The sequence below is a fragment of the Centropristis striata genome, chromosome 13 (genome assembly GCF_030273125.1).
Source record: "Centropristis striata isolate RG_2023a ecotype Rhode Island chromosome 13, C.striata_1.0, whole genome shotgun sequence".
NCBI classification, from domain to species: Eukaryota; Metazoa; Chordata; class Actinopteri; order Perciformes; family Serranidae; genus Centropristis; species Centropristis striata.
This window is the reverse complement of record NC_081529.1, coordinates 10,289,101-10,310,626: the sequence shown is the minus strand read 5'-3', so window position 1 is coordinate 10,310,626 and position 21,526 is coordinate 10,289,101. Positions and strand designations below refer to the sequence as shown.

At 34.8% G+C, this 21,526-nt stretch overlaps 1 protein-coding gene across 1 annotated transcript; it reads left to right on the top strand.

Annotated features, from left to right (window-relative positions):
• The first annotated feature begins 1,731 nt into the window (after positions 1–1,731).
• Positions 1,732–18,600, top strand: LOC131983093 (glutaryl-CoA dehydrogenase, mitochondrial-like). Its single transcript, XM_059347683.1, has 12 exons — positions 1,732–1,883; positions 3,599–3,714; positions 5,221–5,253; positions 5,363–5,503; positions 7,813–7,875; positions 8,682–8,852; positions 9,591–9,720; positions 12,419–12,635; positions 13,468–13,571; positions 14,119–14,244; positions 16,767–16,927; positions 18,099–18,600. Exons 2-12 carry the CDS (start codon positions 3,612–3,614, stop codon positions 18,170–18,172), a joined length of 1,323 nt encoding a protein of 440 aa, XP_059203666.1. The 5' UTR covers positions 1,732–1,883; positions 3,599–3,611; the 3' UTR covers positions 18,173–18,600.
• The last annotated feature ends 2,926 nt before the right edge of the window (positions 18,601–21,526 follow it).

Genomic DNA, 21,526 nt, shown 5'->3' with positions numbered 1-21,526 from the left:
GGTCCAGATTGAGCTAATTTTAGCACTTACCCTGATCATGTTATATGAGTTGAGCAAATATTATATCGGATCTGCAACTAAGTAGAGTAAATTCAGGTGATTTGGGTCATCTATGGCCTTTTAAGTATTAGTACACCGTAAAAAAAATGTTTTTACGGTGAAAAACTGCTAAACCATGACAGTAAAAGACCGTAAAATGCTAAATGTGTTAATTCAGTTTTAGTAACAATGAAACACTGTAAATGTATATATCAGCCAAAAAGTGTATTTTTTTACAGTTTTATTTTTTGAAAAATGCATTACTCCACTGTAAAATAAACTGGCACTGTGTTTGTAACAAAAAACCTGTAATATATATACAAACATCACTGTAATTTTTGGCATTTTTCTAACTGTAAAATCTTTAACTTATGCGGCATTTATAATTATTATTAGTATAAGTATTTTCTTGTCAATTATATTGCAGAACAGCGTTTCTTTTGATGGAAAAACTTTTTATTAATACGGTAAAAAATTGAATAAAAAGGAAATCTTAAATGACAAATCAACAGTGCTAATATAATTTTACCGTAACATTTTAAAAAGTTCTACCGTATTTATTAAGGTAAAGTTCTGGCAACCACAGCTGCCGTTTTTTTCACCGTAAAAATGACAGGTTTTTTTTTTATAGTATAGGCAATCAGCAAACTTTTTTTTTTGCGACAAATGTCCTTTACACAAAGATAGATAACTGGCTTAGTGGAGCAAAGATTTGAATAAGCACCCAGTAAAACATGTGGCATGCTGATTTATTATTTTTGGTAGCACTAAACATGGTTGTAAGAAGTTGGATTCTATTTACTATTTTACTTAAAATATATATATTTTTACAATACACTTAATTTTTAAGGGTATTAGATCCGAGTGACTCATTAATGCATTTGGCTACAATTTGACAAAAAAGAAGCTCATCTGTGCATATAACAGATTTAGTTCAGCTACATTAAGAATGTAATGAATTAATGACTGAACTGATAAATTGACAACATGTTTTCTATATTTTTCTATATAATATTGCAGAGATCCATTATAAGATGTAAAGGTAATACATTGGGTCTTAGTCTTCAGAATTTAAGGTGGTTTTCCTGGTAATCTTCTGTATCAAAACTTTCCTCAAATTCACTGACTTCCCCCAAAGAATGTCATATAAATATGGTGGGGGGAAAAGGAAGAAGGGAAAAAAGGCAAGTTAAGAAATGGGGGGGAAGGGAAAGCAGAGGAATGCAGTGTTTTTGGGAAATAGTTGCATTGAAACTTTTAGAATTCTCAGACAATTTGTCCCTGAGTAGCTCTGTTAATGATAAATCTGCAAAATATGTCGGTCAGATCATCCAGCAGAAGGGAGTACTGCTATGAGGCAATAAAGTTCTTATTGTGTCTGCTGCAATCTGGACTGAGGGGGCTGGGTTTATTGTGAAATTGGCAGCTACTGTCATCCTTTATTCTGAGAAATGAAACATGAATACAGCCACAGATCTCCACTCCTCTAACAATCACGCCTCTTCTAACGAGCCAATCAGAGCCGTTTGCAGTAGCTGAAGTATCCCTTAAAGGCAGCCATCTTTAATGATGACGGATGGCAACAAACAAAGAGTTCATTCATATTTCTATGTCTTAGTCTCATATTTAAATTATACTGCCTTCGAGTTGATAATTTTTTTTTTTTTGCACAACAATTGACTACGGCCCAATCACTGGTACACGGTTCAGTTATGACGCCCCACTCAACATGGCACGTCCAGCTTGGCGTGCTTTACGTGATGACGTCAGCTGTGTTTTGACTTCAGTGTCACTGCGTCTTCAAACTGAGAATCAGTAAAAGGGATTGTTGTCCAGCTAAACAGGTAAATACTCCTCATACAGCTGCCGCCGTTGTTTTTATGGCTATTGTCAACACACAGCGCGCATATAGTGCTTTATTACTGTGACAATTCGGGAATGAAGCAGTTAACATCCAAGTTGCCAGCTAGCTGTTGGAAGCTAACGCTGTTAGCTTGTAGCTACAATAGTGTCATTTAAGGCCACTCAGGTTAGCTGGACTGTTGTCTGGCACTGTGACAGGTTGCTTCATTTTAGATATTGCAGTGAACGTTTTTTACATGTTTCAGTGAGAATGAAAGCGTCAGTATACTGTCATTTCTGACAGCCAGCTACAGCATCTGCTATTATCTCTGATTCTTCTCAGATCCACAGCTATAGTAACTTAAGCCCTGCGTTCATGTCAAACTCTTTGCATGTTACAATTTTTCTCAGTCGCTTTGGTGCATTTCTCACATCAATATTAACATTTACACAACAGTTAGTTCAACCTCCACAACATTTAGTCATTGTGCTCAGCATAGTAGCAGTTTCTCATTCCTTAAAACACATTACAAATGTTTTTGGACAGTCATCAAGTGCTTTCATACAACTCTCTGCTGTTTTATAACATTATCATTTGCTTATGTCATGTCAGTCAAAAGGAACTATACTTGTGAATGCTGGATAGACATTCCATATAAAACTAATAGTCCTCATTTCATTACTTGAGTCATTACATACAAAAATGTTGAACTAGTTGTCAAAATCTGTAGAGCAAATTTTATACATTTTATTAAATCTTTATATATATTTTTACTGAAAATGTCTCCTAAATTAAATGATTTCTCTCAGGTGAACCTCAGCTTTCACTGATGAGAAGGCTGTGTGAAGCATTTGTTGAACCAATGATAAGCCACTTCTCAACAGTCACTCAGAGCTGAATCCATAAACCCATAAACACTTTACAACATATATGAACCAAGCAGGACATAGTGTGGAGCATTTCTACAACACTGTGACACTGTACTGTCACAGCTCTACCCAAAGGGACTTTATGTTTGTTGTAAATAAGGATGTTTTTTTCCTTTTGCACAATGCTGTAAACAAATTAGAATTGCAAAGAGCATATGCAATAAAAATGTGAAACATACATATTCAGTATGTTGTACTCAGTTACCTCACTTAATAAAGTAATGTGTAACTTTACTGTAGTTTTCAAATTGGTTGTGTAAATAGTATATAGTGTCTGGAGCATTTTCAGGTAGCGTCACCAAGATCTGACTTTTTTGCATTGGAAAACATTTCCAGAGTAAACTGTCATGATGAAAATATCACAGAGACATTTTACTATCTTGTCCATAAACATGGTGTCAGGACTTTTATAGATAGATTGCTTTTGTGGAATGAGTTATCCATTTTGAGCAAGTGGCACACTTTTACAGGTTATAAACAAGGTTTTGCAGTTTGTACTAATTGTTTTGAAAAATGTATTAACTGTTGAGCAAATGTTAATAGTGATGTGAGAAATGCCCCAAAGCGACTGAGAAAAACTGTAAGAAAGTTTAACAGTCATGCAGTCAAACACTAAATAGACCAAACTCACCTGAAAGCATCAGCAATTAAATTCTTCCTGCTTTAAATTCTCAGCTTCTCAAGTAACTGACATTACCTTCACTGCAAGCTACATGGTTGACTGTACTAGCACATTTAAGCCAGTTTAATAAATGTAAAGTAAATGTAGAAAATGCTTCCTTTATAGACTCACCTTCATCATGGCATTGAGAAGCGCTGTGTGTCGTCTCTTGGTCAACCCTCACAGATGTGCCATCATCTCAGCTTCAAGAGCACAGGGAACTGCAGCAGAGGCCAGATATGGTTAGTACTATTATATTTGAATAATTAAAAGAAGGCAGATAGCCAATGCGTTTTTCTCCACTGTAGCTTCTTTTTTTCCAACAGACAGACCTGAGACAGTTTGTTCTCACAGTATGATATCACAGTGGTTCTCAAATTGGGGTACCTGAAGGCACTCTAGGGGGTACGTGAGATTTTAAAATATACATTTAAAAAGTAGCATCCATGCAAAAATCCTTTAAAATAATTATTTAATAAATATTTTAGGAAAATATAAGTATAACTTGATAAAATTAATTTTATATTCAGTAGGTTATTCAATTTAATTCTCCTAAAAACCCAGAGTCTCCCAGGATGGTTGGACCCAACCTGTCATATGCCACCTGGCATCACCTGTCAATCACTTGAAAACTCAAAGATGGAGTCATGGTTGAAGCGTAGCAGTTATAGTTTTAAATGGTTATATGCTCACTGTTTTTACTACATTAGTTTGAATCACTACATTTTAGTGATGAGAAATATTTGCAATGAATTTAGTTAACATTTAAAATGTTTGAAATAGTTTTTTTTTCAAATGTTTGAATTTTGTATGTGTTTTGTAGTTCCAAAGTTTAATAAATCAGACGCTGTTGGCCTGTCCATGTCGTTGGTAACTGGCAGATAGAACTCGGTTTGCGTGTAACTCCAACTTCTGTGAAAAATTAAATGTGAATTATTACAGAGATCGGGGCTCATTCTGGAATCCTGCGAGAGTGATGTCAGTCTGAGTCCAGCGATGCAAACATTTACATTTACCTGTGACCTAAATAAAAAGCCTGCATTGAGACCAGTCTTTTTTCTCCAGTGTGTGTTTACTCTTGGGCTGGGCGATATATCGATATAAAAGATATGTCGATATATTTTTAAATGTGATATAAAATTAGACCATATCACATATATCGATATCATTTTTTTCTTTATATATAAATGCTGCCCTTACTAGGGTTTGTCATATTTAGTTCTTTTGTAATGTTTGTTATTCTTTTCTCATGTATATATATATATATATATATATATATATATATATATTTTTTTTTTTTTTAAAGATTGGTCTTATTTGAATGATTGGTTTTATTTCATAGGCAATTTTTATTTAAGATATTTTTTTTATTTAAATGTGCTCTTTATGGGGCTTTGGTTTTAAAAAAAAAGGTACCCCTGTTGTTATACAGTATTTATGTTCACTTCAATAAACGGTTTCAATAAAACTACTTGTCATGACTGGTCATATTTGGCTTTGACTTTGACTGAACATTGCGATAAAAATATTGGGATATATATCGTGGATTGATATTCATCTTAAATATATCGGGATATGATTTTTTGTCCATATCGCCCAGCCCAAGTTTACTCTACAAACCTGAGACCTTTACAGTACTATGATAGCATCAGAGATGAGATTGTACACCACCCACCGTTTCTTTAAAAAAAGTATTTTTCATGATTTATCATTATAGTAATCATTTTTCTGGTTTAAATTTTCCCCAGATGCAGCGAAGACTGAGCAGAAGCCCAAAGCACGTAGGTTTCTTATTTGTGATGTCATGTTTTGAATTAGTATTTTCTCACCGGAACATATTCTAAGCTGTTTTAAGGTTTTTTTATTGTTCCTCTTCTAAATGTCCGACAGCTAAAGTCCAGTTCAACTGGCGTGATGCCCTGGACCTGGAGGGCTTGCTGACAGAGGAGGAGATCATGATCAGGGACTCCTTCAGGACCTACTGCCAAGAGAAACTCATGCCTCGCATCCTAATGGCAAACAGAAATGAAGGTGAGGGACTCTTCTTATATTGACTCACAAAGAATAAACAGAAGTACTTCTCCTCTGGAGCTCATGTTTCACTGTATTCTGTCTTATTGTTTTGCAGTCTGACATCTACCTTTTCCAACTTTTTCGAGTTGGTGTATTTAACCCTCGAGGCCTCTTTAAAATCACCTTACACTTTACATCTTAAGGCAGCTATTCTCAACCTTGGGGTCGCTACCCCAATTGGGGTCGCGAGATGATTTCTGGGGGTCGCCAAATCATTTTGGAAGTCAGCTCTGTCTCCACTGTGTTAAAGTGTTCATATGTTAATGTGTTTTAGTCTTTTTGGTCATTTAATGTCTTTTTTTGGTCATTTTGTGTCTTTTTTGTGTCTTTTTTAGATCATTTTGTGGTCAATTTGTGTCTTTTTTGGTCATTTTGTGTCTTTTTTTGGTCATTTTGTTTCTTTTTTGGGTGATCTAAACTGTGCGTGTGAGATTCTGTTCAGTGAGCAGGGGTCGCGGACAACATGCATGTTAAATTGGGGGTTGCGACTCAAAAAGGTTGAGAACTACTGCCTTAAGGTCCCTAAACGGTCCCTCTCATATGGGTGTCATAAAAATGTGATATATAAATAATTTTTTTTTACTTTCACCGCATCAAACCTTTTAGCAGCTTCCGATCTAACCATAGATATAAAAATGTTTTTTTTTCTTTAATTTTTTACGTTTTAATGCCATTTTTGTCAAAAGAACCCCTGATTTTCTCAAGGGCAAACGCACTTATTATTACTACAAGGTTATTACAGCCTCGACTGACTGGGTCAATAATTGATAACTCCTTTATTACAATCCCAACACACCCAAGACCGTTTTTATGGTGTTCAGCTTTTTCATTGCTATGCATTTTGCAAGGTAAGAGAAGCGGGCCTCCATTGAAACTGTATGTGATTTAGCTCTGCTGCCCCTGGTGGTTTGAGGGGGGTCATCAGACCTAAAACCTATTTTCCATGTATTTTGAAGGGAGAGGCTTAGATTTATTAGGTATTCATAGGAAAAGCTTTATATTATGTCAGGATTACAGTGTATCAGAAATATGGGTTTCTAATGGGAGTCAATGGGACCAAAACAGGCCTTAAGGGTCAAAGTGTAAGTGTTATGCATATCTCCTATTCTATTCACCTTGCAAAAGAGGAATTTTGGAATTTTGAAAATTATAATAAAAAAAAAACCCTGGCCAAGTTTCATACAATTAGCCTTTAAACTGACCGATATATTGAGAATCAAAAACATAAAATTAGCTGAATGTGCACGTTTGGTCCCTAAGGTTCCTCGAGGGTTAAAGCAAACCAGTTTATCAAGCAAATCTCCCAGTATGCTTGATTGTTATGTGAGTAAAATGGCTTTATAAGTGTGGATCATCACTTTCTGTGTGCCAAAAATCTTTCAGTTAATTGCAGTCTCACAACAGATGGAGCCAAGTTCCACCACAAGTTGCACCACATTTTATACTGTCATCCCTTATGTCCCTTTTATGTAACAGTGACGGGGTGTAATATAATCTGTTGAGTATTTTAAATAGCCTGTGTCTTTCTTGTACAACAGAAGGGCTGCCTTTCAAAGAATAATCCCCTTTTTTGTGGAGGTCCCAGATCAATTTCATTGCACAATTCTTAAATTGATCCTTGATTCTTTTATTTGATACTATTTAACACAGTTAACCTGCATATTTATTTAATACGTTGTGGTTAAAAGTATGTTTTCAAAGGTGGGAGACTTATCTTGCTCGTCAACATGCCAGAGACTACATTATTTGTTTTTTATTTTAATTCAGCTTTAATAAGTCCTCATACTAGGGTTGTCACAATATTAAAATTTTCAACTTGATACCAATACTCAGGAAAATATTCGATACTGGATACCATTTTCGATACCACAAAGATAAAAACAAAGACCCCAAAATTTAACAGAAATAGTTTTATTAACAAGTAAAATGCAACATATAAAAATTAACAGAACCACCGGTTAAATCTTTTTTATAAAAAACAGTTGTGCAAAAAGAAACTACAACTATGATAACAAGCTTCAGATACTCGATACTTTTGAAAATGAGTATCGTGTCCGGATACAACATTTTAGTATCGATACTTTTTTGAGTATCGATACTTTTGACAACCCTACCTCATACTGGCTTCAAATGCATAATACCCTGTCCCTGTGTCTTCAGAATGAGATCTTAATGAGAAATGTAATGTGTGCAGCAAAATATCACCACTTTGTTACTCCTCTGATGTAACCTGATGTTACAGCTGGTTGTGTCTTTTTTTTTTTCAGTTTTCCACAGAGAAATCGTGTCAGAGATGGGAGAGATGGGGGTCCTGGGCCCGACTATTAAAGGTGAGTGTGAACGGGGACACAGTTCATTACTCGCTGCATGTTTGTTATTTAGGCAGTCTTACATATGTATATACCCTTGAACTTTCAACAGAATGGACAATATATGGGTGTTATTATTGTCACATTTTATTGTCAAACTATAATCTTTCATCACACTTCTACACACTACACTACCAAGGTTATTATAGTTAATGAAAACTAACGAAATAACAAAAACTAGGATTGAAAAAAACATTTTAGTTAACTGAATAAAAATGTGAGTTTTTTGAAAAACGATCGACTGTATTTTGTGGTTACAAAACTAACTGAAATTATAGTGAAAATGTCCTTCATTTTCGTCTTTGTCAACTTTTTTCATACGTAAACCTTTTTGGTTGATATGAAATCTATTTCATCTATCTGGTTATATGACTAAATAAACTTATTGGGGCTGAGATGGATCAGACGAAGAAAATAAAGGAAAGATTTTTTGTGACTTTTTGAATCTTGCACCCAACAAACTAAGCATTTCCAAAAAAATAAAAACGAATTAAAACTAGCAAACTCAGTCAAAAAACGAATTAAAACTAACTAAAATTTAAAAAAAAAATTGACAACGAAATTAAAACTAAAACTAATGAAAAAAACTAAACTATTATAACCTTATCCACTACTAAAAGACTGTCTGAAATGGACTTTGGCCATGTGCGCACTGGACCTGTCTGTGTTGTTTATTCTTTATAAATCACTAACTGTGTCTATGAATGTTTCAGCCTTTTAAATCCTATTTTGTGTTGTTAATATCTCTCCCTGTGTTTGATATAAAGGTTATGGCTGTGCTGGGACAAGCTATGTGGCCTACGGGTTGATCGCCAGAGAAGTTGAGAGAGTGGACAGTGGCTATCGCTCAGTCATGAGTGTGCAGTCCTCACTGGTCATGCACCCCATTAATGCCTACGGCACAGAGGAGCAGAAACAGAAGTACCTCCCCAGGCTGGGTAAGAAAAGGCAACAACGCCTATCAACAATAGAGAAGGGGGAAAGGATGAGAAATATGTGACACCGGAAACTGAATTTAGATCACATAATTTGAATTTGTTTTGTTCAATTTGAATCATTGCATTGAAAAAACAGAATCTGAATTGTAATTTGAACTTGAATTTATTAGTTTGGGACTGAACATTCAGTTCGCAAAATTCAATTTCAATTTTTCTGCGATGAACAAATATAAATAATTCAAATTTCTTGTAGCATATATTTCAGCCCATAGACTCAGCTCTTGGTTTATTCTGTAGATGCAGTTTCTTTCCAAAAGAGTGTTTCTCTGAAGAAAAATGCAATGAGCCGGTGTAATCAATCAAAGCCTTTAGTTACGTGTACACGGAGAGAGTCTCAGCAATCTCTCCCGACAAAGTAAACTTTCTTCCTTATATACAAAGTTTCAGTCTTCTATGATCAAAGAACAGGAGGAAGTTACAGGTGAAGTCGCGTCTTAATGTGATTAAAATACAGGAACCAGACATTGCAAAGTAGTGAGAGAAAACTTCAAAGAAACAATAGAAACGTGGATTGGGAACCAGTTTAGATACTTGTCATGCAAATCAACTTCAGTAAGCTTGTCTGCCCATTTGTTCATGAGACATGATTTTAATTCACTGTGCTCTTGTGCTCTGTTTATTGTTTAAATATCAAGAATCTAATACTATTTTTCCTCTATTCCCCTCTGTCTCTCCCAGCTCGTGGAGAGATTCTCGGCTGCTTTGGCTTGACGGAGCCCAACCATGGCAGTGACCCAGGCGGCATGGAAACCAGAGCCAAGTTCAACCCATCCAGTCGCACCTACACCCTCACTGGCTCAAAGACCTGGTGAGTCAAGGATATTTAAAAAAAAAAAAGCTTTTTTTTTATTTAACCAGGAAATATCCCATTGGAATTAAGAACCTCTTTTTCAAGGGAGCCCTTGCCAAGAGGCAGCAAACACAAAATACAGTTACATATTTACATAAGACACAGACCTTAAACGTTTATGAGAAACAAGTGCATGTTGTGGATTGGCCTCAATTACTCTCAGTTTGGATTTAAAAGTGATCAAAGAAATTAAGTCAGTTAGTTTCCAGTCTTTCTGTAGCATAATCCAGCATAAGGTGCAGATAAACAAATGCCCTTTTACCCAACTCCGTACGAGCAGAAGGGACAGAAAGCAACAATTGATCTTGTGAACGAAGAGAATAGTAATATAGCATAGATAGTAATGAAGCTCAAAGAAGCTGATAAACACTATCAATCATTCTAAGACATTGAGCAGCAGCATTCATGTACTGAAGATCTCTGTAATCCAACACAGATAAAAAATGTTGCTGTGACAAGACGCTTTTTTACATTAAAAGAAATTTAATCTAATTTGACGGTATCACTTTTATGGAATTCAAATTTCACTCAAACGTCAAGTCACGATTGTAAATAGAATAGTAAATAAATGTATAAAATAGAAATACAAGGAAAGAAGCAATATAAAATATATATTTTATGCCCGTGGGATGTTTTTCCCCCCGGTTTGTCTTTTAACCCATTACAGTCTTTGTCTTCAGTGATATTAACACCTATGTGCATGTTTAAGAAAAGGCATGTAGGATTATAAATCAGGGTATTTATTATACATTATTGCAAAAGCAGAAATTGATGTGTGTGGAAAACAGTCACACATTTCCCACCATACTGTATTAGTTTTAGTTCTTAAACAGATTTCGTTCAGGATTCTTGGATCTTTTGAGCTTTCTAGGAAACCAGCCTGAGTTTCTTTCAGTTTTTAAGACTGTTAAACTGTTGAAATCAATGATGTGTCATCAACAGAAGGCGTTGCACAATACACAACAGATGGTGGATTGCATTTTTTATCTGCAAGCTTTTGCTTTATTATAACAGATATTTGGTTTTATTTTATTCTTTGAAAAAGCAAGCAACTAATGATTGGAAAATGTAAAAAAAAAAAAAAAACAGATTTCATGCCAGAATCCAGCCTCTCTTTCCAACCTCTACAATATGACATTCCCACATTGGATCCAACTTCAGGTCAAGGAAAATCTGCTATTTTTTTGTTCCAGCTGGGAACCAACTTTCCGCTTATGAAAGTTGTTTTATTTTTGGTGGAAATGCTCCGAAAGGTTAGGGGCTTGAACTGGAACAGGCTCCATGTTGGTGGAAAAGGGATACTGTAAGTGTGATGTGTCTGATGGGAAAACATTGACAGTGAGAGTTCATTTTAATAGACAAATCAAGTACCAGTATGTCTAATAAAAGCATGGTGCAGTGACCCTAATTTTATGTCTTATGTGCAAATTCCTCCTGTCATCTAATACTGTTAACTTCTGTTTTTCAAGATAAAGGTTTATGTTGTCGCACAGGGCTTTTCTGTATATGGCATTAATTGTCCACATGGTGGAGCTCTTCACACTTAAAGTACTGAATGAGCAAGTAGAAATACTCCAGTCACTTTTTATTGATGTTATTTCAAAGGAGTTCTGCTGTTTTAATATAGTCTTTTTTTCTTTTTCTTTTTTAAATTTTTCTCTTTGCATTTTAAGAAATTATATAACATCGTAATACTGGAGTAATACAAAGCATACTGAAGAATATAATAAAACGCTGATCAAAGTAACAGAGAAAAAGGATACAAGAAAAAAGACAAGGTAAATAAAATAGTTGATTATGTAAATATCAGTTTGTAGGATATAGTTATGGCAGTCATTTTGAAACTTCAGACAAGTAGTTTCAAGGGAAAAGCGATATCAGAAGAAATATTACTGTTTATTACTAGGGCCCGGACTTTAACGCGTTAATTAAGATTAATTACACAAAAATTAACGCGTTAAAAAAATTTGGTTGGCCCCGTGGATGATGGGACATTTTGTTACAAAAATCCAACGGATGGACTGAAATTAATTTGATTTTTTTTAAATCAGCTGTTGGTAAATCAACAAAGTCTGTTTTGGCCTCTGAAGCAACAGAGAGATGTTTTCTAATAGTCAGGGTTTCCAATGTTCTGAGTGTACTTGAAAGTATTGTGTTTTACTTCAAAAACCAAAGTATTATAGTTTACAGAAGGTCTACCTACCTATAGGCTACCTGAATTTCTGAAATGTACTATATTTCTAAATATGCTATTGCTACACTTAATGGCAAAAATTGCACTGGTCTGTTGGACTTGAACAAAAATAAACAATATTTTTGTTGCTTAAGCTTATGTATTCAGTCATTATTCAATGGTATACTAAAAATCCATGTGAAAAAAATGACTTCTCACTGTTCTCAGGTCAAATATTCATATGCGATTAAAATGCGATTAATTTTGATTAATTAATTACAAAGCCTCTAATTAATTAGATTTTTTTTTTTATCGAGTCCCGGCCCTATTTATTACTGTTCACAGGACTGCGAACATGTTGCAGTACACCAGTAAGGAGCAATACTGCAAAGTAACGGTTCAGATGTGTGTTTTTTTACACTTTATAGTAAAGAATGAGGCCTACTGTTGTTTCCTTAACATTCCCTTTGCTTCCACCCACAGGATCACCAACTCTCCAGTGGCAGATGTTGCTGTGGTCTGGGCTAAATGTGACGATGGGAAGGTCCGTGGCTTCATCCTGGAGCGTGGCATGAAGGGCCTGTCAACACCTAAGATTGAGGGGAAGTTCTCTCTGAGAGCCTCGGCCACCGGTATGATCGTCATGGACGACGTGGAGGTTCCTGAGGAGAACCTGCTGCCTAAAGTTTCCGGCCTCGGGGTGAGAAAACATTCTAAATGCAGTAATGGAGAATACTATCCCAGACTTTGTTAACGTACCTTTTTATTTGGGTATTTAGTAGGGCTGGGCGATATATCGATATAAAAAATATATCGATATTTTTTTAAATGTGATATGGAATTAGACCACATCGCATATATATATATATATATATATATATATATATATATATATATATATATATATATATATATATATATATATATATATATATATATATATATATATATAGTTCAAATTTGCGCAAATTTAGATAAAAATCACTTAAAGGATTAAATACAATTTTGAAAAATCAGGAAATAATAGAATATAATATTTGATATTTATGATTGGTGTTGATTAAAAAAACAAACTATGAATCGAGAAAGTAATACTAATGTAGAATATTTCTAAAGCTTGAATTTGGAAAGCACTTGGTTATATGAGTGTATTTAAGTGAAACCAGAGTGAAATTTAATTTAAAGATATTTTTTTATTTAAATGTGCATTTTATGGAGCTTTAATTAAAAAAAAAAGTTACTCCTGTTGTTGTACAGTATTTATGTTCACTTAAATAAACGGTTTCAATAAAACTACTTGTGACATGTCATATTTGACTTTGACTGAACATTTGCTCTCACTTTGAGATAAAAATATTGCAATATATATCGTATATCGATATTCAGCCTAAATATATCGGGATATGACTTTTGGTCCATGTCGCCCATCCGTAGTATTTAGCATCATGCCCATTGTTTTTTACATTTTATACACCTACAATTCTTCACAAAACTGCATCAATTTGCCATCTCACTCCCTCTGCTCCTTCCAGGGTCCTTTCGGCTGCTTGAACAATGCTCGTTATGGTATTGCATGGGGCTCTCTGGGTGCTGCAGAGTTCTGTTTCCATGCAGCTCGACAGTACACACTCGACAGGTCAGACGCCCCAAATGTCTGTGTAATATCAAATCTATTTGGTCATATGTGTGTTGATTGATTCCTGTGTTCAGAACCAAGGTTATTATAGTTAACGAAAATTAACGAAAACTAGAATTGAAAAAACATTTTCGAGTTTTTTAAAAAAAAGATAACTAACTGAAATTGTATTTTGTGGTTACAAAACAAACTAAAATGAACTAAAATTGGACCAGACAAAGGAAATAAAAGCAACATTTATTGTGACCTTATTCAATCTGGCACCCAACAAATACCCCATTACAAAAAAACTAAAACTAACACTAAAACTAAGCATTTTCCAAAAAATAAAAACAAGCAAACACACTCTAAAAACCCATTAAAACGAACTGAATTTGAAAACAAAAATTGACAACAAAATTAAAACTAATGAAAAAAACTATTATAACCTTGTTCAGATCTACACAAAACTTTGGTTAAGTGTTGAAGTGAAAATATAAGTTATAATGACATTAATTTATTTATTACTAAACAGAAGTATAACACATTTTTTTGTTTTCTATTCCAGGATCCAGTTTGGCGTGCCACTTGCAAGGAATCAGCTGATGCAGAAGAAAATGGCCGACATGCTGACAGAGATCACCCTCGGCCTGCAGTCCTGTGTGCAGCTGGGAAGACTAATCGATGCTAAAAGGTAAAGACAGCTTCATCCTCTAAGTGAAGTGTATTGATGGGATGTAACGTGGTTGTATCGGCATTCTGACCTCTTTCTGTCAGATTGAAAAGGAAAATACTGTCACATTTGTGATTTGCAAACCTATAGAAAGAACAAATATCTGATGAATGTATTTCATGATGTGACCTTAGAGATACTTTTGTTTTTGTATTCATTTGTACCATAGGAAAGGACAATTACAAAAAACAGAAATAAAACAAGAAAAGTAAGTGCAGGAGAGGTTAAAAAAAACCTATATGGGCTTATACAAGCACCTCCCCAAGAAATATACAAAAATAGCACGCGCACAAAAAAGTCAGAAATAAAAACATGGGTGTGTATAAACGTAAAATAATTGTAATTGAGTGTGTAAGTGTATGAGCATGTATACGAGATAATGATCCAATGACAACTATTATATATACTGGAAAAGAAATTTTGACTTTTTATCTCATATTTTGACTTTTTATCTCATCATTTTGACTTTTTATTTCATAATTCTGACTTTTTATCTCATAATTTTGACTTTTTATTTAAAAATTTTGACTTTATCTCATAATTTCGACTTTTTACCTCGTAATTTTGACTTTTTATCTCATAATTATGACTTTTTATCTCATAATTTACTTTTTATCTCATAATTGACTTTTTATCTCATAATTTTGACTTTTTATTTCATAATTTTGACTTTTTATCTCATAATTATGACTTTTTATCTCATCATTTTGACTTTTTATCTCACCATTTTGACTTTTTATCTCATAATTTCACATTTTTATCTCATAATTTCAACTTCAGTAATTGTATTTGAGTGTATGATCATGTATAAGAGATAATGATCCAATGACAACTATACTGGAAAAGAAACTATTAGGAGTCTTGGTTTAACAGGTAAGCTTTCAGTCTTAACTTAAAATTATTGAGGGATGAAGATAGTTTAACTGCATGAATATGAGAATTCCAAAATATGGAGCCTCTATAAGCAAAAGAAAATTGAGTATGTGTAGTAGATGAAGTTTATCAGTGTGTCTTGTGTTGTAATAATGGACCTGAGAGTTAACTGTAAAAAAGAAATGGAGACAAATAATTAGAGAAGGTGGCTAATCTAACACATTTCTTTTGTGTGATAAATAATTTCTGTAAATTAGAAGGATAAGTGCTGGCCCAAACAATATTAAAGTAACTGAGATTGCCATAGCATAAACAAAAAAATAAACAAAAGATGTATTTAACAGGCTTGTAAATAGAGCCCGACAGATATTTTTTGACAGATATTATTGGCAGATATTGCCATGTTAAAGGTGTATCAGTATTGGTGTATATGCTGTCCGATATGTGCTGTTATAAAAAAATGTACACAATATATAATGCAGAAAACGTTATTGAGAAATGGTTTTAGCTATTCATTTTTCTTTTCTTTTTTTAAAATCGTCAGCAATTGACTGACACTGAACAGTAATGATCTTTTTTTTAATTTTCTCTTTTATAGAATTGGTTGATAATATAATCTATTGATTGTATAATGTTAAATATTAGTATAGGTGCAGACTAGGGTTGTCAGGATACTAAAATTTTCAACTCGATACCGATACTCAGGAAAATATTCGATACTCGATGCCATTTTCGATACCACAAAGATAAAAACAAAGACCCCAAAATTTAACAGAAATAGTTTTATTAACAAGTAGAATGCAACATGTAAAAATTAACAGAACCACAGGTTAAATATTTATAATAAAAACAGTTGTGCAAAAAGAAACTGCCCAATCCCCCACACCTTCAAAAAAACAAAAAAATGCAATCAGTTTTTTTTATAGCCATATTATAGGCGGCATGTTTAATCATGCTCAAATGACCAGAACACACATATAATCAAATAATCACCATCACAACAATGAGCTCTCGCATTTGAATTAATCTGAACACAGTTTCAATATAATGCAACAAAGTTATGTGCAAGCTTCCACTTTAAAGAGCAAAGAGGATGATGACAGGCTCAGGATCAGAGGCAGGAAGCACATCAGTCAGGAAAATGTTATAATATTTTGAGCTGCGATGAACAAAAATTGCAGCAAGTTTAAATGAGCGTGGAGCTAAACAACCCGTCATCATAACACAGGCTGGTAAAATGGAAGAAGATAACTTCTACGCTTCATTTTAAGATGAAGTGCATTTTGAATAGCCTGCATTTATTTATTAATTAATATTACGGTTTGTTTATTTACACGTCTTTATTGTGTGGGGGGAACAAATGTAATTATGTAATTATCAGACCGCCATTACATTTTTCATCTCGCTCACCCCCTAGCAGCAGCTTGTGCACCCCTGGGGGTCTGCACACCACACTTTGGGAATCCCTGTTGTAGAGGAAAAGTCAAGATACCCATAAATGTCTCAAGACAATTTAATGGCGTTCGCTTTCTATAGTTGACAAGATACTTCTGTCTGCTGCTAGCATGGCTAAAAACTAATGCAAACCAAATGTGGTGTTGTGTTAACAGAGCAGCCCCAGAGATGATCTCCATGCTGAAGAGGAACAACTGTGGTAAATCCCTTGACATCGCCAGGCAGGCCAGAGACATGCTGGGAGGAAACGGCATCGCAGACGAGTACCACGTCATCCGCCACATGATGAACCTGGAGTCTGTCAACACATACGAAGGTTTGTGCTTCAATTTGGATTAGGGGTGTGACGAGATTAAACTTGACGATATTTCTCGTTGCATTAAAAAGCAGTCTCAATCAAATTTGTGAGCTATCAAATCTTCTATTTGTGACCTGTGGGGCTAGTAAAAGGAAAAAAAGAAGAAGAGGAGGAGAAGCAGCAAGCAGCCAGAATGACGTCTCAGGGGCCAGCGACTCGTTTAGAAGAGTAAGAACGAATCGAAGCCGCACAGTCCTCCTGCAGCAGTCTCTCCTGCAGCAGTCTCTCCCAGCTGTAGAGCTGGAGTCCGCTAATAGGCTAACAGTTAGCTTCGTAGCAGTACAGTGTGTATGTGCTGCTGCTACAGGAGGTGTTCACTTAGCGATCTCTGTTTGTTTACAACAAGCACCGGACACTGTTGTGCACAGTTAGTGATGCCGGTTCATTCACCATCACTATGTTTATAATCAGCGAAGATGCTATGCCTAATTAGCCATGCTGCTTTGTTTATGATCAGCTGCTTTGTTGTGCACAGTTAGCGACGGCGGCCACAGTTGCTTCTCCAGTGTTTAATCCATCGCTTATGTGATCACGGTCGAAAATATCGCTAAGCGATTACGTGACGATCGAAAACCATACATCACCTCTGGAGTCTCTAAATCCCTCTGGGGGCCTTTTTGTAATGGAGACACGCAGAGTGAGCGGGCATTTGAGAGGGCGTGGCCTGAGACTTTCCCGGTGGCCACTCTTCCCCCTAAAGGAAACACGGCTTATATTGTTTGCACTTGAAGAAAAGAAAGAAATATTTAATTTGATTTATTTTAACTTTTATACATTTTAGTTTTAGTTTCAATTTGAAGAAGAAGAATTTTATTGAAAGCTCATGCTTACATCATGCATGTAAAGAGTTATAATAAAACATTTCAAAATACATGTGCAACTCGGTTAAATAAAGGCCGGTCGGTCTAGTCATATATTGTGTCATTGTAGTTTTTTTAAAATCTCGTCTCGTCTCGTCTCGTCTCGTCTCGTCTCGTCTCGTCTCGTCTCGTCTCGTCTCGTGAACCCAACATCGTGTCTCGTCTTGTCCCGTGAGCTGAGTGTGTCGTCACACCCTAGTTTGGATCTATCAGAGAGTACATTTATCTGATGTTTAATGCTGTTTGATATGGGTGGTCTCCTCCTGCAGGTACACATGATATCCACGCCCTGATCCTGGGCAGAGCCATCACAGGACTGCAGTCCTTCACTGTGGACAAATAGATCCAACCTCCCACTGCAGGAGCCTGCTGTCACACATGGAGCTCACATGGCAACTCTGCAGCAGTTATGAGATGATTGTGATGAATTGTCACGTGTATAGAGTAGGGTTGTCACGATACTAAAATTTTCAACTCGATACCGAAACTGGATACCATTTTCGATACCACAAGGATAAAAACAAAGACCCCAAAATTGAACAGAAATAGTTTTATTAACAAGTAAAATGCAACATGTAAAAATTAACAGAACCACAGGTTAAATAGTTATAATAAAAAAACAGTTGTGCAAAAAAGAAACTGCAACTATGATAACAAGATTCAGGTACTCGATACTTTTGAAAATTAGTATCGTATCCGGATATACATACACTTTTTTGAGTATCGATACTTTTGACAACCCTAGTATAGAGACATGTTTGTTCTCATATAGGTATAGGTGCAGACTAGGGTTGTCAGGATACTAAAATTTTCAACTCGATACCGATACTCAGGAAAATATTCGATACTCGATGCCATTTTCGATACCACAAAGATAAAAACAAAGACCCCAAAATTTAACAGAAATAGTTTTATTAACAAGTAGAATGCAACATGTAAAAATTAACAGAACCACAGGTTAAATATTTATAATAAAAACAGTTGTGCAAAAAGAAACTGCCCAATCCCCCACACCTTCAAAAAAACAAAAAAATGCAATCAGTTTTTTTTATAGCCGTATTATAGGCGGCATGTTTAATCATGCTCAAATGACCAGAACACACATATAATCAAATAATCACCATCACAACAATGAGCTCTCGCATTTGAATTAATCTGAACACAGTTTCAATATAATGCAACAAAGTTATGTGCAAGCTTCCACTTTAAAGAGCAAAGAGGATGATGACAGGCTCAGGATCAGAGGCAGGAAGCACATCAGTCAGGAAAATGTTATAATATTTTTTTCATGTTTGTTCTCAGTCAGGTTTATAGAATATATATTTGAGTGCTTTATTGACAGAATGAACTTGTGAAGTGTAATTATTCTGAAAAGGGCTATTTTTCTACTCTCAATCACAACACTAGTGCAGAGATTCCTCCTCATTCTTCAGTTGTATAGACAGTAAAAATCAATTCTAGACATGGACACCACTGTAGCAAAGTATTGGTCTAAATGAGGTCAACATCTAGACTTGCTGCTGGTTACTAATGTATGCAACGTTGATACTGTAATCATAAAACAGAGCATTAATGCCCTCCATTTGTCTGGAACTGCATGTGAAGCTTTTTGTTTTTGATCTGATCATTTTAAGTTGTCACTGTATGGTTGGTGCAAGACATAATTCTACACAGATGATGAGTTGGTCACTATTGTTAGGTTCCCCTGGTGATTACTTCTAGCACTTTACTGGCTCTGTGACAGGATGTTATTGTTGCATGTTGTGCCAGAGGTCAGGGATCAGAGCTCATCAGAGTTTTAATAAATAACACATATTTAAGTTTTCCAAATGTCTTCAATGTAATTTATCACATTACAACATGAGTGGTTTGACGTTATAACAATATACTGAAGTATATTCTTAGTATATTTTGTTTTAACGTGATTTTCCTGTACAGCCCCGATTCCAAAGAGGTTGGAAAGCTGTGCAAATCTTAAATAAAAACAGAATGTATTCAGTTTAGAAATCTTTAGAAGTTTAAAGGTGTGAACATTTATTGACTTTGAACAGTTTTCAATTGAATATATGTCACAAAGCAATCATACATTTTTGCATTCTGTTTCATTTACTTTTTTGAATTTGGGTTTGTATGTCTAAATAATGTCAAATGTGGCATGTTAAAATGTGATAACTTATTGTTATTACAATAAACTTTTCATCTTATACTGTGCTACAGATTTTTTATTTAATTTCCTGCAATGGCAGCACTAAACTTCCATAGCCCTCTTTGGGCCTTAAACAGCTATTTAAAAGAAAACCATCTGAGAAGTTTAACCCTTGTACTCCTAAAGTATAACACCCATGCTCCTCAGGTGTGATTCTTTATTTTTTATTTTTGCTGTCATCCAAAAATGAACAATGCTATCAAAACACAAGTTTCACTAAAAGTTGACATAACCTACTCTGTGCATTCCCATCAAGAATTTATTATTTCACTATAACTATTAGGGGAAAAATCAGGTTTTATTCCTTTTTTTTCTCTTGAAATGAGGCTTAATTTTGTTTATATTTATTGTATGTATATGAAAAAAATATGAAAATGATATATCATTTTTTTGGTCATGAGTTGCCTTAAAAGGTGGGAGGAAAAAGTTGGTAATCATTTTTTTCTACATGTCCTAAAACCAGTCTAATGTCATGGGGTCCTTTTTGACACAGGTGCTTTTTTGGACAAAAATGGCTCTTTCCATGGAAAAAGTTGCCGACCCCTGCCCTAACCCTAAAGACCTCCATCCTCTCCAGCTCCATTGCATGTCTGTCAAGTGAAGGGAATTAAAGAACCAATAGAAGAATCCATACACAATGCCCAGGCCTGTTCTGAGCTTACACATGGCCTTTCCATCTTCCTTCCATGCGTAGATCTCCCTCACTGTGACTAATTGTAGCCCAAATGGACTGTGTGTCCTGTGTCCTCTCTGTTGTGGATGATAGAAGATGGCATTATGGTTCCCTTGTGATCCGACATGAAGTGAAATGTGGAGAAGAAGACGCTGGCTGTCTCCTGTTGTCTCTCTCAGAGTCTCTCATCCAGACATTAGCAGCAGCTCTGGCAGTCTAATGCTCCGATAAGTGGGATGCTTTTCATCTCACTCTCACTTGACAATCTTTTAAAGCATTAACAGGGACAAACATGCTAATCCTCCGTCTACACAAAAATATGAGATTATGAGTCATGATTTGCAGTGGTGGAAAAAGTATTCCGATCCCTTACTTCAGTAAAAGTACTAATACCATACTGTGTTTTACTCCACAAGTAAAAGTCCTGCATTCAAAACTTACTGAAGTAAAAGTACAAAAGTATCAGCATCAAAATGTACTTAAAGTATCAAAAGTTAAAGTACTTGTTATGCAGAATGAACCCACTCAGATTGTTTTATATATATATATATATATATATATATATACACACATATATATATATATATACATATATATATACACATATATATATATATATATATATATATATATATATATATATATATATATGTATATATATATATATATATATATATATATTATTGGATTATTATTTTTGATGCATTTATGTAAGCAGCATTTTAAATTTTTTTGTCAAGGTAGGATTAACTTTATATTTTTACTATACTGGTATGAGGTTTAATTTCAACAAAAGTCTAATCACTTTGAATTTACAT

What these genes read in the sequence shown, in the direction of transcription:
- LOC131983093 (XM_059347683.1), top strand. Translation starts at nt 3,612, where the DNA reads ATGGCATTGAGAAGCGCTGTGTGTCGTCTCTTGGTCAACCCTCACAGA. An exon ending in AATGGCAAACAGAAATGAAG is followed by an intron (nt 5,504 to 7,812) that starts GTGAGGGACTCT and finishes TTTTTTTTTCAG; the next exon opens with TTTTCCACAGAGAAATCGTG. An exon ending in CGACAGTACACACTCGACAG is followed by an intron (nt 13,572 to 14,118) that starts GTCAGACGCCCC and finishes TTTCTATTCCAG; the next exon opens with GATCCAGTTTGGCGTGCCAC.